Genomic DNA, 16926 nt, shown 5'->3' with positions numbered 1-16926 from the left:
TCACAACACTGCCTGAAAATGAGCTAATTAGCATTGTAGAGAGTAATAGAAAGATCGGTTTAGGGAGCCCAAGCTGTGCTCGCCCTTAACTTTTGGGAGATGCTACTCTTTTTTACAATTCAATGTTGGCATCTCTGTGTTGCCTCTGATTGACGCACATTCAACATTATTCTTTCTCTCATGTCATTTAAAGGATTTTGGTACTTTTTGCAACACATATCACAATGTCCACATATTTACATTAAACTTTACAACCTTTGAAGATAACGATAGTAGAAAGCGTAACGTAAAATATTAGTTACTGAGGGATGTGAGGTGCTGTAGTTCTTGAGTAAAACAATGTCATGAAAATACGTTTTAACATGCTAAAATAATTTTGTCTCATGATTTTCATGACATTGTTTTACTCATTTCTCAAAGTAGTATTTTTCAGGGAAACTTGCTACCATCATTTTCGTCAAACCGTGCAAGTTTAATGTAAATCTGTGGACATTGTGGTTTTTTTTTGTCCTACAAAAAGTACCTTGACCCTTTTACAGGGTTCCAAAGGAAATTGAAAAAGACACTTCTTGAAATATATGAGGTGATTTTCTTATTAGGTCAAGTTATATAAAGGGGATAAAGTAAGTAGTTAATGGTAATGATGTGTTGTTTGTTTTACAGTCAATCGCATCAAGAAGGAAACTGGAGTATCAATCCGTATCCCTGCGGATAGTGAGAAGAGTAATGAGATTCGTGTTGAAGGTAGTCCTGAAGGTGTGCGTCAAGCTAAGACTCAACTCGTGGAACTGGCCACCCGTATGGTAGGATGCTTTATCAATTCATAGTTAGTCTTGCCAATGTCATGCAAAGTAACTTCCAATGTCACTTGTTGCAGCTAGTTGCCCCTAACACATAATAAAGTTACCCACTGTCTTGCAATTTTGTAAACAAAGTTGGATGTAATACAAAGTTGGATGTAATACAAAGTTGGATGTGTGAAGATAATTTCGTTCTGAACCTGGTTTTGGATAAACATGTTGACCTTGAACCCTATATACAGCAAGATATATGTCTCTCTTAATATTCATGCATGACGTCATAATTCTTACCCCAAAAAGCTATAGGCGCACGTCCCCCACCACTTGCAGTGGCTGCGCCTGTAGCCTCATTTTGGGTTTGAATTGTGAGACCCTCATACATAAATATTAAGAGAGGCGTATTTGTGGCTACTGTCTACCACACTCCATTTTGGATCTAAATAATATGTTAAAAATATGGAATGCTTTTAAACCGCTCGCAGCCTTAAATGTACAATTAGGTGAAATCTTTTTAAATATAATCTCCACTTTCAAAAGTTTGTGTCAACTGGTGAACGAAATGTTGTTATGATATTAACTTGTTGTCAATCACCTGGAAACCAGATTTTAAGCTTAATCACTGTGTAGTGCCTCATTCCTGTTTCAATGATGAATAAACGTGTAGTTAATGATAATTGTAGTTCAGTCATGCAATCATTAACTTCAACTGCCTCTTTACAAACCGCTGAATAGTTTTTTGTTGATGTGTGAATCCTTTTCGGTAGTGTTTACCCAAGTACAGGTGTAACATATTTGATTTGATTCTCTTTATCAGGAGAATGAGAAAAGTAAAGACATCTTAATTGAGCATCGATTCCATCGTTCCATCATTGGTACTAAGGGAGAAAACATCAGAGATATCCGTGACAAATACAACCAGGTAGGAAATATCAACACTATTGATTTCATTGAGCTAAATATTACATTGTATTCTGTTTGAGGAAAAGCCGAGTGATTGAAGTGATTGAGAAATAGAGCTCTTCAAACTGACTATAATGAGTCTTGTTGACCATTGTTTGCATGGGATAGTGTGGCTAGGTGAGTCATGTTTTCAAAGGGGGAAAGCACAGTTAACAATGACGTCATCTTGACAAACAAAAGGGGACCCTGCTATTACTTCGACTCCATTTTTAACCAATCAGATTAGAGGATTTGATATATGAGGTATGTAAACCAAATTAAACACCTTGGGTATAGATGCTGTGTACCTGTATAATAAGTAAAATTAATGTGTCATGACTTTGACCTTTGACCCCTTAGGTCCAGATTACATTCCCTGATTCTGGCATGAAGTCTGATGTCGTCACATTGAGAGGACCTAAGCAAGATGTGGATAAATGCTACAAGTTTCTTCAGCAACTAGCCCAAGAGTTGGTGACCAATAACTTTATGATGAGCGTGCCCATCTTTAAGAAGTTCCATAAGAATATCATTGGAAAAGGTGGTTCTACCATTAATAAGGTAAGAGCAATATTCTTGATTGAGGGAACAAAAGGGTAGCAACGAGTTCTTAATTGGCCGTGTAAAGCCGGCAGGGTTGTGGCCGTGCGATAAAGGCCCGAGCCCTAGGCGAGTGCCTTTATCGCACTGCCACAACCCGACAGGTTTTTAAATTGATAAAGAACGCTGCTAGCTTTGTATGTGTGGTGCATTTGTATGAGACGGTATCAAGGGAGCGAGGTTGTGGGCCAACCTGTACAAACATCCTGAAAACAACTAGTTATAAACAGCTCCGGCTGGTCATTATCAACCGCTTAAACACCCCAACGTGACACGCTTTCCACCAATAGGAATAGCGAAACTGTCTTAGGTATTTATGAATGTTGATTGTTGGCCATATGACAGGCAGGTAACACACAATCTTTGTTTTACTGATGATTGAACTATTGTTTATTTGATAGATCAAAGAAGACACAGAGACACGTATTGAGATACCTACAGAGAGCAGTGATAGTGATCTCATACAGATTACTGGCAAGAAGAAGAATGTAGAGAAAGCTAAGGCACAAATCATTGCCATTCAAAATGAACTGGTAAGAAATGTCATCTGTTTAGTGCTCAAATTCATTTAGTAAATCAGTGGATTAACAAGGAACTGTGTCAAAACAGTCAGTTTGAGCAACTTAGATATTGCCACGTTCTTGAATAGTTTTGTTGCAAAAAGTGCCAGATAAAAAGCACATAAGGATAATGCATACGTCACATCAGGTGCAAAATGCTTTAACATATGACTTGTTCATTAAAACCAAATTCTTATATAAATTGGTTTTAACAAAGAAAGAATGAAGATGTAAAGAAGATAGGGTTGAAACAATCAAATAATAAGTTTTCCCAGCCTATTTCAACAAAAATCCATTTATTTTAACATCCGGCTCATTCAGGTTTTTTATATAAATAAATGCTCTGTTTAATTGGCATTCAACAGTCGAAAGGAGCTAGGCAATTTCACCTGTTTGAACTTCATAAAGGCGCAAGTGGCGGCAGCAACAGCTGGTCAGACATTCAATTTGATCAAGTGTGGTAGTAGAAATTCAACCTAACAATGGTCAATGTATAGTTGTGAATGCTGATATGAAAAAGAATGACTGAAATTAATCTAAATCAGAAGATTGAAATTATGTGTGCCCCCCAAAAAACAAAAATGGAATACATTATTACCTAAAAAAGAAATCCGAGTTTAAGAGGATTAGGGGGAAATGCATGAATTTTGAACCGTGATAAAATTGAGTAAATGTTTGCTGAAATTGGCTGTGAAAACCATTATAAAAACCAAATTGAAAGACCAAGACCAAGAGAAAGTCCAATCCAATCCTGAGATGGATGTTAGAAATCATGAAGAGCTCCTTGGCATAAAGCTTGATTGCATACAAGTTGAAGATGTTTGTTTGAATATGCTTTGTTGACCATGCCATATTTGTTATTGTTATGAACTACTAGGCCAATATCACTGAGACTGAGGTGAGCATCCCAGCTAAGTTTCATCAATCCCTTATTGGTGCTAAGGGACGTCTGGTACGTGCTATCATGGATGAATGTGGAGGTGTACATATACATTTCCCTAGTGAGGGATCTAAGAGTGATAAGGTCACTATCAGAGGACCTAAAGAGGAAGTAGATAGAGCCAAAGAAAAACTGACTGAACTGGCCAATGAAAAGGTATGTACAGTTAAAGGCACTGGACGCTGTTGGTAAATATTCAAACTAATTGTTAGCATGAAAACTTACTTGCTGATCAATGGAGAGCTGTTGATAGTATAAAACATTGTGAGAACTGACTCCCTCTGAAGTAACGTAGTTTTTGAGAAAGAAGTAATTTCTCACTGAAATATTTGAATTTGATTTTTGAGACCTCAGAATTAGATCTTGAGGTCTCGAAATGTTTTCTTCCATTATTCTCTCGCAACTTATGTGACCAATTGAGCTCAAATTTTCACAGGTTTGTTTCTTTATGCATATTATCTTTTCTTTATAAACATATTATGTTTAGGTACACCAAGTGAGAAGACTAGTCTGTGACAATTACCAATAGTGTACAGTGTCTGTAAGTTATTAGTAGCCAATGGTAGCTAAACAACACTCGTGCAGTATTGCATTCCATTTATTACAAAATTGTTTGTTACATAAAGTTGACAAGTCATTTGCTGTTTTGTAGGAGCAAGCCAACCATTCCATTGAGGTTCATGCTAAACCAGAATATCATAAGTTCCTGATTGGACGAGGAGGAGCTAATATTCGCCAAGTACGTGAGGAAACAGGAGCTCGTGTAGTATTTCCAACCACTAGGGATGAGGACAAAACACTGATAACTATCATCGGAACTAAGGAAAATACTGGCAAGGCTAAGGACAAACTCCTAGAACTCATCAAAGATCTGGTTAGTATACACCACCGCCTGATAGTTCTCTTAAACCCTAAAGCCTGGTTTATACTTGATGGGAATACGAAGCGAATATTAACGTCACAACTATGTTTTCGCTGTGCTCAACTATGGTAAATTATTCGTTGCGAATTTGTGACATCAAAATTCGCTTAATATTTGCAGGAAGTATGAGCCTGGGTTAATTGTGGTATTTTTGTTTCATTGAATTAAACCATGTTTTTGTAATTTGTTGATTGTATAAAGCTTTCTTTAGTAACAATTCACTTATTTTAAGTTTGAATTATTTTGTTTGCAGGAAAACATCACAGAATGTGAAATCACGGTTGATCCAAAGTACCATCGTCATTTTGTAGCTCGTCGTGGTCAGGTTTTGAGAGAGATTGCAGATGAGAATGGTAATGTGACCGTGAGTTTCCCTCGTAATGGTTCTAAGAGTGATAGAGTCATGGTTAAAGGAGCTAAGAACTGTGTGGAAGCAGCTACTGCACGTATTGCTGAGATTGTTGCTGACTTGGTAAGAATAGTAGTCTGGACTTCTAGTCATCATGAACGTACCCTTTACAACCATCCAACTTATTGTAATAGTCTAATAATAATGTTGTTTGTCATGTATATTCAAATGAAGCATTAACTTTCTGAATGAATTCAGATAAATGTAAAAAAAATCTGTTGAAGTTGTAGAATAATTTGTCGTGCTTTTTTCTTGAGTTCTGCAATACCACAGCATAGATTTAAGTATAAACATTTGAGTAGTGTGATTGGAATATTATCCTTGTTATTAATTGAACATGTTGCCATGGATCGGTCGAGTTGGTAGTTGAAAAGCAATTGAAACCGTTTGTTGTAAAATGCAAATTGAAAGTAGAATTTAATTATCAACACAAAAATGCATCGAAATTACACGGTTTTCCTTTACGTCGCAAAAAAAGGCCATTTTTTTAAGTCAACATTATGACTCCATAAAATGTTCGACCTTGTTAGTTCGCGATGTAAAAGGAAAACCGTGCAATTTGGAGTGATACTTGTGTGAATCTTTATATTCTACTTTTAAAATATCTTTCTAACCATATGCATTTCTTAACAAACGCTTTCAAAAGCTTTTCAAAGACCAGCTCGTCCGATCCAAGGTAATGTGTTCCTGTAAAGGCAGTGGACACTATTGGTAATTGTCAAAGACTAGTCTTCACAGTTGGTGTATCTCAACATGTGCATAAAATAACAAACCTGTGAAATTTTTGGCTCAATCGGTCATCAAACTTGCGAGATAATAATGAAAGAAAAAAACACCCTTGTCACACGAAGTTGTGTGCTTTCTGATGCTTGATTTCGAGACCTCAAATTCTGAACTTGAGGTCTCGAAATCAAATTCGTGGAAAATTACTTCTTTCTCGAAAACTACGTCACTTCAGAGGGAGCTGTTTCTCACAATGTTGTATACCATCAACCTCTCCCCATTACTCGTTACCAAGTAAGGTTTTTTAGCTAATAATTATTTTGAGCAATTACCAATAGTGTCCACTGCCTTTAAATAGCAATGACTGTATTGATGTCAACTGAAGGAGTCCTAACCATAGATATTATTGTATTACAGGAAGCTCAAGTGACCATTGAGTGTATAATACCTCAGAAGCATCATCGTACCATCATGGGTGCTAAAGGATCTCGGGTTCAACTTGTCACAAGTCAGTATGAAGTAGGAATTAAGTTTCCTGATCGCAATCCTAATGCTGACCAAGCTGAAGGTAAGCACTAGTTATCCTTAATCATCATTAGTGTGCATGACTAATGCAACCATTTCTGTTGATGTAATTGTTTGTACATATTTGAGCTTGGGATGAGTGGAAACTAACTTCAGACCTGCCAACCTGTACGCATTTTGCGTACCATGCACGCATTTTCACCCCTGAGTACCGTGGTATGAGGTATTCTGCAGAACGTACATAAAGCTAACTCTATATCGCGGTGTTTTAAAACTGCAGCACGAACGGACAATTTTGTTCTCAATTTAATCAACTGTTATTCGTTCGACCCCATCAACTGTTATTCGTTCGACCCCAAGTGCAAAAACAACAGATCAAAAACACCCCACATCTGAGTGATCATTATGCGCTTTGATAAAAAAGAGGTTGTGCTTAGAATTATTTTTAAAATTCTTACTCCCGCTGGAAAACTAATAAACCAATGCGTAACAGAGGGGGTGGGATTGGCGCATACCAGTTCGGTCAACCTGGTATAGTACGTGTACAGCCTTATGCATGGATGTACATGTACATGTACATGCACACAACGCACGTGTTCGGCTCGAATTCGTTCGGCGTCGCCGTGTGTTTATACTATGCTCCATGGACGCCGATCGAAGGCGAAGTGTCAGTGATGGGGGGAAAAAGTACTCCTCCACCCGGAAAAAAGAGAGTGCATGCTCCGAAGAAGTTTCTTCCTCAACGTGGAAAATACAGTGCATGTGTGCAGTCGGCAGTGCACACACTTCATTTGATTTAGCCATCTCACTCAAAGAGCGGCAGCAGTTTAGGTCAGGAGGTAGTCATGTTATTATTTACGTCACGATTTTCCCCAACTCCCGAGAATTTGGGGAGAATAATGGGAATTTAATGGCCTGTAATCTTTGTATAAGCCTGATAAGGGAAACAAATGATGAATTGAAGCATGCCTGAATTGAAGTGGAACTGGAAAACTCTACGGTGGGCTTTCGTTTGTCCGTTTACTGGGCAACCAAATATGGATACCAAGTTATATTTGCATTCCGAGTTCAAGTTACTAATAATTTAGGAACATTGTTCAACAGAGCTTGTCAATGAAATTAATATATGTTATGGATCAGAAATGTGTCAAAATGGGCTCACCGCCCGGAGAGAAACCCCTGGCAATTTTTTTTTGTGATATTAAAAAAAAAAAAAAGCAGTCAACTGGTTATTTTTTTATTATTTTTTTTCAGACTGTTAAGGTCACGAGCACAAAAAGTCAGAAAAGGCCACATCAACAAGCCCTAAGATAAACACTGATATGATACAACTTTGTTTTATTATGAAGTAGCCTGTATTTTGTGTGAATATGATGTATAATTACATTAAATGAATGGTTCGTCTAAATGAAGTGGTCCATGGTTTTTGCTGACTGACCGTAAGCATTGTGCCATATGCCGACGTGCACTGGCCGAACTGGTTTATGCCGCTGTGTTAATGTGGTACTCAACAAAAAATTACAAGGCTGGCAGGTCTGTAACTTGAATAATCTGATGTTAATACAAATGTTGTGAGAAATACATTAACAGAAATAAAAAAATATGAGTCAGAGCCCAAAATAGGAACCATTAGGAACATTTTGAACTTGATTAAAATGTTGTTAATTGTCTAAGTACTTTTCCACTTGTTAAATATCTATGCTTCATTATTTCACATTAATATTATGTTTTCACGTATCCTAAATTGATACAATAATGAATATATTTGGTTTTCTTATTGTAGAGGGTGAGGTGGTACTGAATGGTGATACTAATGGCGACGCTCATGAAGAGGATAAACCCAAGAAATGTGACACTATTCTGATCACGGGAAAGAAGGAGAACTGCGAGCAAGCCAAGGAAGCATTGGAGGTTAGTTAAGTTTATAATAATGCTGTACCCACAATGATGTGAAATAGCCATCCATCCTGTCTGGCTATGCTCCCAAAATGTGTCTTGTTGCTAATTTTTGTGGAAACTTGTTAAAGAGATGAGCAGGGCTTGACTTTGGGGGAAGGGAAACCCACAATATTGCAATGCTTGTACATGTAGCTCAGCTTTGATATGGACCGTAATTTGTTTTTTTCAAGACCAGAATCAGAATGCGAAATTTGTATAAACAAGCACTAATTACCTAATTAGTGTCATAGATAAATATACTTTGATACTCAACAGAACTTAATTATATTTACAAGGTCTGACTCTTAAAATCAAGACTTTACAGGTCTGACTCTTAAAATCCTTGTCCAATCAAGACTTTACAGGTTTGACTCTTAAAATCAAGACTTTACAGGTCTAACTCTTAAAATCAAGACTTTACAGGTGTGACTCTTAAAATCAAGACTTTACAGGTCTGACTCTTAAAATCAAGACTTTACAGGTCTGACTCTTAAATTCAAGACTTTACAGGTCTGACTCTTAAATTCAAGACTTTACAGGTCTGACTCTTAAAATCAAGATTTTACAGGTCTGACTCTTAAAATCAAGACTTTACAGGTCTGACTTTTAAAATCAAGACTTTACAGGTCTGACTTTTAAAATCAAGACTTTACAGGTCTGACTCTTAAAATCAAGACTTTACAGGTCTGAAGTAATGTTTACTTTCAATGCCTGATTAGCATCAGTTAATCTCACTTATTGTGTAAGCATTGACATCAAGTTAACTTGTATATAATCTGATGCTATTTGACTTGCTAGAAACTGGTGCCAGTTACTGAAGAGGTGGATGTACCATTTGACTTCCATCGTTTTGTCATTGGTCAGAAAGGAGCTGGTATTAAACATTTGATGGACACCTATGAGGTAAGGGTATCCTCTCTTTTCCCATTTGCTTATTCTTTTTGCTAAACATTTTCTTCACAACTAAAATTTCATGTTTTGTTTACAGAAACAATTGACAAAATATTCAGTTTTTAAGTGGTCAAATGATTGTTTTTTTCAATGAAGTAATTTGATCAAATATCATTTTGTCATGTCAGCTTGGTACCTTATGTTTTGAGTATACACAATTGGTTGTTAGTATTAAAACTATCATTTGCATTGACTATAATTTGCTTTCTTTAACCTGTATGAGTAAAAACTTAGAATTTGCTTTTACTGGGAAGCAAATACTAGTATGCTATAAGACAGTGTTAAAAATATTGTTCAAACAGTGAAGGGATTGTTGGGAATTAAGATACAATCAAGTAGACTGGGCCCCTGTCTTTAAGACAGGTCCCTGCCGCTAGATAATAATAATTTGGGGGGCTAATCGTCCTAATACTCGCAGCTAAGAGCTGAATTGCGAAGGACGCGGCTACAACGTGTTCGAGAAGCAGGCATGCAAGAGCGCATTCAGCTGCCAGCCACATCAACCCATTATGACCACTAGCACAGCCAAGATCGAAAGTGTTTGATTTTTTCCTGAGGGAGGAAAACCGGATAGTCTGGAAAACCGTCGTGGCACAGCAGAGAACCAACGCACAACTCAACTCACATGGCCCTGACCACGAATCGAACCGGGGTCACCTTGGTGAGAGGCGAGCGCTTTACGCACAAGCCAACCGTGCCACCCAGATCCAGTGATTCCATTGGATACAATGACGTCATTTTGATAAACGTGCAGTGACATGAGCTAGCTGCCCAAACAGTACACTGCTCTCAAGTCCGCAATAGAATATGACTGCGTATCTCAATGTGAAATGAATGAGGTCAAAGGTGAATCTACACACAGCTTTTGGAGGCAGGTCTCTGGCGTTATTCACAAGCCTCGAAGTGTGACGTCAGCTGTTCAGGCTAACAATCAAGGTGCACCTTGTAGCATCTTGGGATAATTTTTCAATATTTCAAGCCTAAAGGTTAAGTTAAAACTATTTCAGTGGGACAGTACCTTGAAAGTCAATTTGTTAATAGTGTTAGGATATGTATTTTTATTCCCGTGTAATAACCAATGTAATTCAGCGTCCAGCTGCAAGTTTGGTCTAAAAAACATGAATATAAAGAATATGAATATCGTTATTTTGTTTGTAGGTAAACATTGCCATACCACCAGCTTTGCAGAAATCGAACCAGGTTAAAGTGAGTGGACCAGCACCTAATGTAGAGAATGCTGTACAAGCATTGAAGGCTAGAGTGGAAGAATTACATCAATCTGAAGAAGATAGAGTAAGTTTATCTTGACTTAGATGTGTGTTTATCACGTAAATCTTAACACAGCTCTCAATACTAGTCATAGAAGTGATCCTAGTAATTGATTTAGCTTCCTTGAGTGTTTCAGAAAGAAAAACAATTCTAGAGCAGTTTCATACCAACTATACCATTGAGATTGCCCAGTAGCTAGAGGCAGTTCGAATCCTGCAGCGGGTAATGCTTATCTTACGAACCAGTTCCAAATGCATTTAGATATCTTGATCATGGCTCGATTTCACAAAGTAATAAAATTCATCGCAAGACAAATTGTCAGTATATCCATATTGATTTGTATTGTGACATAACACTTTGCTTAGCAACTGCGATTGATTTGCAGTTGAGATCAATCTTAACTTTTTGTGAAATGGACCCCAGATTGGCATTTTTTTAAATTCCAATTCATACTTAATGACTTATTTGAATAGTTATTCTAGATTGATGCATCTTTCACAATGTACTGGATGATTTAATGATGAATTCCTAACATGTCTTATTATACCATGTCTCTAACACAGCGTCTTCAGAACTACAGTGAGGAGGTTGCTGTTGACGTAAAGTATCACCCTAAGATCATTGGACGTAAAGGACAAGTTATTACTAAGATCAAAGAGGAGCATAAGGTGAAGAATATCCAGTTTGCTGATCGTAATGCTGCCAATCCTAACATCATTACTATCATTGGATATGAGAAGAGTGTTCAAGCAGCCAAGGAGGCCATTTTGGATATTGTTCATAACTTGGTATGTACAATCATTAAACTCTATTTATTTGCACAAACTAAGACCACCTCACTAAGTTGATGATATTGGCCCAATATCATGGAGATGCTTAGTCAAAAAACACTGATTCATAATTTTATGTTCGGCTAGAATGAGCATGATCCCTATCATAGATTGTATATGTGACATAGTATATTGGTAGCCTTTTCTCAAGCATAATTTTGTTGGGCCTGTTCTATGAAATAGTACCCTATAGTAATATATTCCGGAATTGGTTATCTCACAATCTAGAGTAAAAGAACCAATTTCCCTCGAATGATATTCCGATGGGAATGTTTTATTGGATATGGACAAAGTGCAAGTCCAGATGTGGTATCTTTAAATTGTATTATCAAATTTAAGACAAGTTTGACTCGTTGGTTTTATAAACGGAACCTTATTTGAAGATTTAATGTCAAATATCCACACATCTCCTCCTAGCTACTTACCATTTTTCTTCACCCCCTGTTCAAACAGTAAGTTGAATTTCCGAAAACTACTGATTTGGAACACAAACCACGTGCTTCACCCCCACCTCTTATTTATAAAGATGTCATATTGGATTTGCGTTTCTCCTGAGCAATGTTGAATAAAGTGATTTGAATTTGAATGAACCAACAGGAGGACCAACACACTGTAGAGATTGAGATAGATCATCGTATACATAGCAGACTGATTGGTGGTAAGGGCAGAGCTATCAATAAAGTCATGGAGTTATACAAAGTGGATATCCGATTCCCTCGTGGTACTGATGCTAATCCTAATCTAGTAACCATTACTGGTCTAGATGAGAATATAGATGAGTGCCAGGAATATCTGCTCAATCGACAGGAGGAATATGTAAGTACAAGATCATCAATAGGTTACATCCAATATCATATTGAACTAATGATACCCAAGCCTTGATGATACCCAAGCCTACATCCGTAGGGACTGGTTAAAGGGGTAACCCTGTTTCAGCCCTAGGAGTAGGTGGCAACGGCCTCTGGAATAAAATAATTGTAGCCCACACCTTGAAGTCTTGTGTGTTTGGTGAATTGCATAAAAAATAAAAAATGCCGAGAAGTCTTATTCACCCGAGCAAAGCTCTGGTGTTAGCAGCAGAGGGTGGGTTTGAATCCCGGTCATGAGACTCCCTTAAAAGCTAGGCACTCGATCATAGTTGCTTTCGGCTCTACCAGCCAGGCTCCTGCTGGATGTTTCCCTACATCCTTATGGACTGTGTGAAGGCAGTAATACTGTTTCAGCCCCATGAGTATGTGGCAACATGCCCCTGGTGGCAGTTTATCTGGGTTGATAGCCCAAATCTGTTAAGTGTAGTACTCACCTTGAAAGGGCCATCCAGCCTTGTGATGTTAGGTGATCTTATGAAAATATGTTTTAAAATTTACTACAAAAGAACAATATGATCTATAAGAATTGTCCCTACATCAATGTTTGTGTTTAGGAAGAGTTTGTATTCACCTCATATGGCATGACTGATTATTGTCGTAACTTGTAATTCAAATCTAAGCACCAACAAACTTTCAATTTCTTCAAACTAGGCATTTGATTGCAAGTCTATACTGCTTCGTATTTGAATGTAGTCAAAAGTCTGGTCACCTCTAAAGCCATCGGACACTTTCGGAACAAAAAAAAAGCTCACAGATTTACAACTATCCTACAAGGTTTACAGAAAGTAATGGTGAAGACTTCTCTTGAAATATTTTTCCTGCATGGACGCAACCCCTCCAGATTTACCACCTTTTGAAATTTTCACTGGATAGCTTTATATCTATATTTACATTGGATTGTTATAAAAGATAAAAAAGTCTACTTTGCCTTTACTGATGGTTTATATTTGGATGTATTTGTATGTGTTTAGTTACAAGAGATGGACGAGTCAGTGGAGTTACAGCAGTATACTAAACCTCCAAGCCGTCATGAAGATCAACAACCTAAAGCTGATAATCCTGGCTTTGTTGTACGTGGTGCCCCATGGAATAAACCTCCTGATACATCTAATACTATGGACTTCCCTAGTATTGGTGTTGCAGAAAACCCTACACCAGCTGTAGTTACTGGATCATCATCATCATGGGGAGCATGGTCTAAACGCTAATCATAGATGATGATGATCATCATGCTAAGAGATAATGATGATCATCATGGGGAGCATGGTCTAAACGCTAATCACTAGACCCAGCTAAGAGATGATGATCATCATCATGGGGACCACGGTCTAAGCGCTAATCATAGATGATGGTCATCATCATGGGGACCACGGTCTAAACGCTAATCATAGATGATGGTCATCATCATGGGGACCACGGTCTAAACGCTAATCATAGATGATCATCATTTACATGGGGACCACGGTCTAAACGCTAATCATAGATGATCATCATTTACATTGGGAGCATGGTCTAAACGCTAATCATAGATGATCATCATTTACATTGGGAGCATGGTCTAAACGCTAATCATAGATGATCATCATTTACATTGGGAGCATGGTCTAAACGCTAGTCACTAGACTTACGGGGTAGCTCATACATGTAGATGCTCATCATTTACATGGAGAGCCTGGTATAAGTGCTAATCACTAGACCCATGCTATTAAATTCGTACTTACATCCTGCGTTATTCTTTATTGGTTTCATTTTCAGCATACATCAGAAGCTTTATGCTGCAATCTTTTTATTCTTTGCAGATGTAACCTTTTATCTTTTCAAATGAAACAATTAATATTAAACTCTTAATGCTGAATGGGACGGATCCTATTATCTTTATTTATGCATCTTGAATACCATTTTGCCTTGTCCATGGATACATGCTTTCTCATCTTAATATATGACATTAAATATTGGTTTGTTATCTCTCTCAAGTTTGCTACCAAATTCATTTCCATGTTTGAAGATTTGTGTTGGAATATCAGAATGAGTCTGCACTTATTGAAACGATTGAAGAACAAACCTTGATTTTGTGATGCAGTTGGTTTCTAGCAAAGGTGTACATCCTCTCTACACCATCTTAGCCTTCTAATATACTTCAAGACACTTATCTTTAATGTTACCATGTGGACGTTATTCTGGTTCTTAGTCAACGCAATGCAAAGTGATTTTGAGGCATGCTGCAAAGGATTCATGGAGGTTATTTCAAACTATTTGAAAACCTCGATAGCGTTTTTAATGTTACAACTATTCTTTGTAGTCATTTTATGTTTCATTAAAAAAAAAAAAAAAAATGTATTTGATGAATACCGGTATATTTTGTTGATCAAGTTGATCAATCACTGCATTGCTATTTCTTACTTACTATTCTCTATGCACTAATGTATATAGTTGACCATTAGGTACCAGAGCAGTACATGTAGTTGATGGTTTGCATTGTATGTCAATTAATACAAAGCAATTAGTTTCTTATCAATCAATAAGTATCATCTTAATAGTTTTCTATTGAGAAACATTCCACATCCAAGTTTGTTTTAAAAATTGTGTGACTAATAGTTTTTTATTTGTAGTAATATTAATATTAATACTGCAAAATTTCTTGCTTGACCAAGATTGAAAATCTTGCTACTTTATTTAATTATTTGTCCACTTGTTTGCCTTTTGATTGATACAACTCCTCGCTATGACCAGCTTGACAATTAACAGTACATATCGAGGAGATGTTAAATGTTGATATAGTAATCAACGTGATACCACGTTCTCCTCACATGTTCATCTTGGTGTAAAGTAATAACATAAAGTCATCTTGCAAACAGCACAAACATAGAATGAGCCAATATAGCTAGCATTGTATGTAGAAATATAATGTAGATATAAGCTGTATTCTCTTCAAGTAGGCTGGAATACTTCATTCTGATTGGTCGATATAAACCTGTATTGCACGGCCCATATCACACCCTGCATGCTCTAACTGTGCGTCAGGTTAACTTATGACCCAACTGGAATGATCAGGTTAATTTATTCCAACTGGAATCATAAGTCAATAGTTATGTATTAACATTCCTATGAATGTGCAGCTAGTAGTGGGAGGATTTCATCACGGTGTGATAATAAGAGTGGTCTTAATATCTTTTAAATATGATCTCATACGGCACCTTTGTCAAAAATTGATTTTCTATTATTCCTCATCAATACTCAGTGTAGTAGGTTTTTACAATTGCAATGATACAAATGAACTAGTGACTAATCCAGCAATCCAGAATTGTGTTTAAATAAAGTAAAGTACTCCAATACTCAACTCTAAATACACATTTCATTTCATTGTAGAGGTGTAGTTAAAATAAGTTACTTTTAAATTTTTGTTTTCCTTCCGTTTCATTAATTAGCTTTGTTTATGTTTAGAGCCGTCTGTTGATTACTGTTAGCAGGACTATTTTTGGTATTCAGAGGTCAGGATTATTTTCTGTTTAATTTTTAGATCAGTAATATAAAAACAAATTGAACATATATTGTACATGGTTATTTTTCATAAACTTCATCTGGTTTCTTTTCATTTCTTGAATTAAGCAGTAGTTTATTAGAGTTTGGAGGTGATGAGAGACTGAGGTTGGTTTATAAGTCAAACAAATCTAGTTATGGCAGATGAAACTTTATCAAATATAATATTAATATTAATGCAGTATTTGTTTAATAACTTAATCATTAACAGACTCTTTTTATTTTTGGTCATTACTCGACTGCAATTTGGGGGAACAATTGTAGCATTGATCACTTTAATTATGTGGTTTATTTAATATGAAACTGGAGTTGATATGGAACTGTGCTGTTTATTTTCAGAGAATTGTGTTTTTGTTTGAACGATTTATTATACACTGCCCAAATTGGAAGTCCTTGCGAGTATTAATTAACCAGTTATAAGGTTAACTACGCAGTGTATTCACCAGAACATCATTCTCTATCTAACGATATTATGTAAAAGAAATGAAACTAAAGCCAGCCAAGAAGGTTGGATTAATGTACTAGGTTTGTATATTAAGATTAAGATTAAGACGTGCCATGTTGGGGAACTGTGAAGTTCAGAATCAATAAATTGCAACAATATTGAGAAATAATAAACAATTCAATATATTCTAAATAAATACAATACTGAGTTTTTAGTTCTTAATTTGTTTAATATGTTGTCCCAGGGAAGTTGGGGGGATGTTGTAAACAAGTCATTGATAAAGTAGCATTTAGATTGAAGGAAAAGTACATTGTCTTATACAACATTGATAAATTGACGGCAGAGGCAAATATTTCCTGTTAATAAACTTGACGGACCTGTTTTATTGATGGAATACTTGCAAACAGCTGATCATTATCACCAGTAAAAGATTTAAAAGTACAGTGTTTCCTTATTATTAAAGACACTGTTGGTCATTGTCAAAGAACAGTTTTCACTTGGTGTTTCTCAACATATGCATAAAATAACAAACATGTCAGATTTTAGCTCAATTGGTTGTCGAAATTACGAGATAACACTGGAACAAAAAACGCCCTTGTTGAACAAATTGTGTGCTTTCAGATGCTTCATTTCGGGACCTCAAAATCTAATTCTGAGGTCTTTATTATT

The 16926-nt window shown here is 36.6% G+C and overlaps 1 protein-coding gene across 1 annotated transcript in view; it reads left to right on the top strand.

Moving 5' to 3' along the window:
* Positions 1 to 16458, top strand: part of LOC117302153 (vigilin-like) — a 30705-nt gene extending 14247 nt beyond the window's left edge. Inside the window, exons 10-23 of the mRNA XM_033785957.1 lie at positions 664 to 803; positions 1615 to 1719; positions 2100 to 2300; positions 2741 to 2872; positions 3777 to 3995; positions 4492 to 4713; positions 5015 to 5233; positions 6311 to 6461; positions 8202 to 8329; positions 9155 to 9259; positions 10466 to 10600; positions 11140 to 11364; positions 12004 to 12222; positions 13247 to 16458. Coding sequence (XP_033641848.1) covers positions 664 to 803; positions 1615 to 1719; positions 2100 to 2300; positions 2741 to 2872; positions 3777 to 3995; positions 4492 to 4713; positions 5015 to 5233; positions 6311 to 6461; positions 8202 to 8329; positions 9155 to 9259; positions 10466 to 10600; positions 11140 to 11364; positions 12004 to 12222; positions 13247 to 13483 — 2438 coding nt within the window. The 3' untranslated portion in view covers positions 13484 to 16458. The remainder of the gene's footprint in view (positions 1 to 663; positions 804 to 1614; positions 1720 to 2099; positions 2301 to 2740; positions 2873 to 3776; positions 3996 to 4491; positions 4714 to 5014; positions 5234 to 6310; positions 6462 to 8201; positions 8330 to 9154; positions 9260 to 10465; positions 10601 to 11139; positions 11365 to 12003; positions 12223 to 13246) is intronic.
* Positions 16459 to 16926: the final 468 nt, after the last annotated feature.

This window comes from Asterias rubens, chromosome 18, assembly GCF_902459465.1.
Source record: "Asterias rubens chromosome 18, eAstRub1.3, whole genome shotgun sequence".
Lineage (NCBI taxonomy): Eukaryota > Metazoa > Echinodermata > Asteroidea > Forcipulatida > Asteriidae > Asterias > Asterias rubens.
Note: the sequence above shows the minus strand (reverse complement) of the source record. Positions and strands in the feature narration are given on the sequence as shown.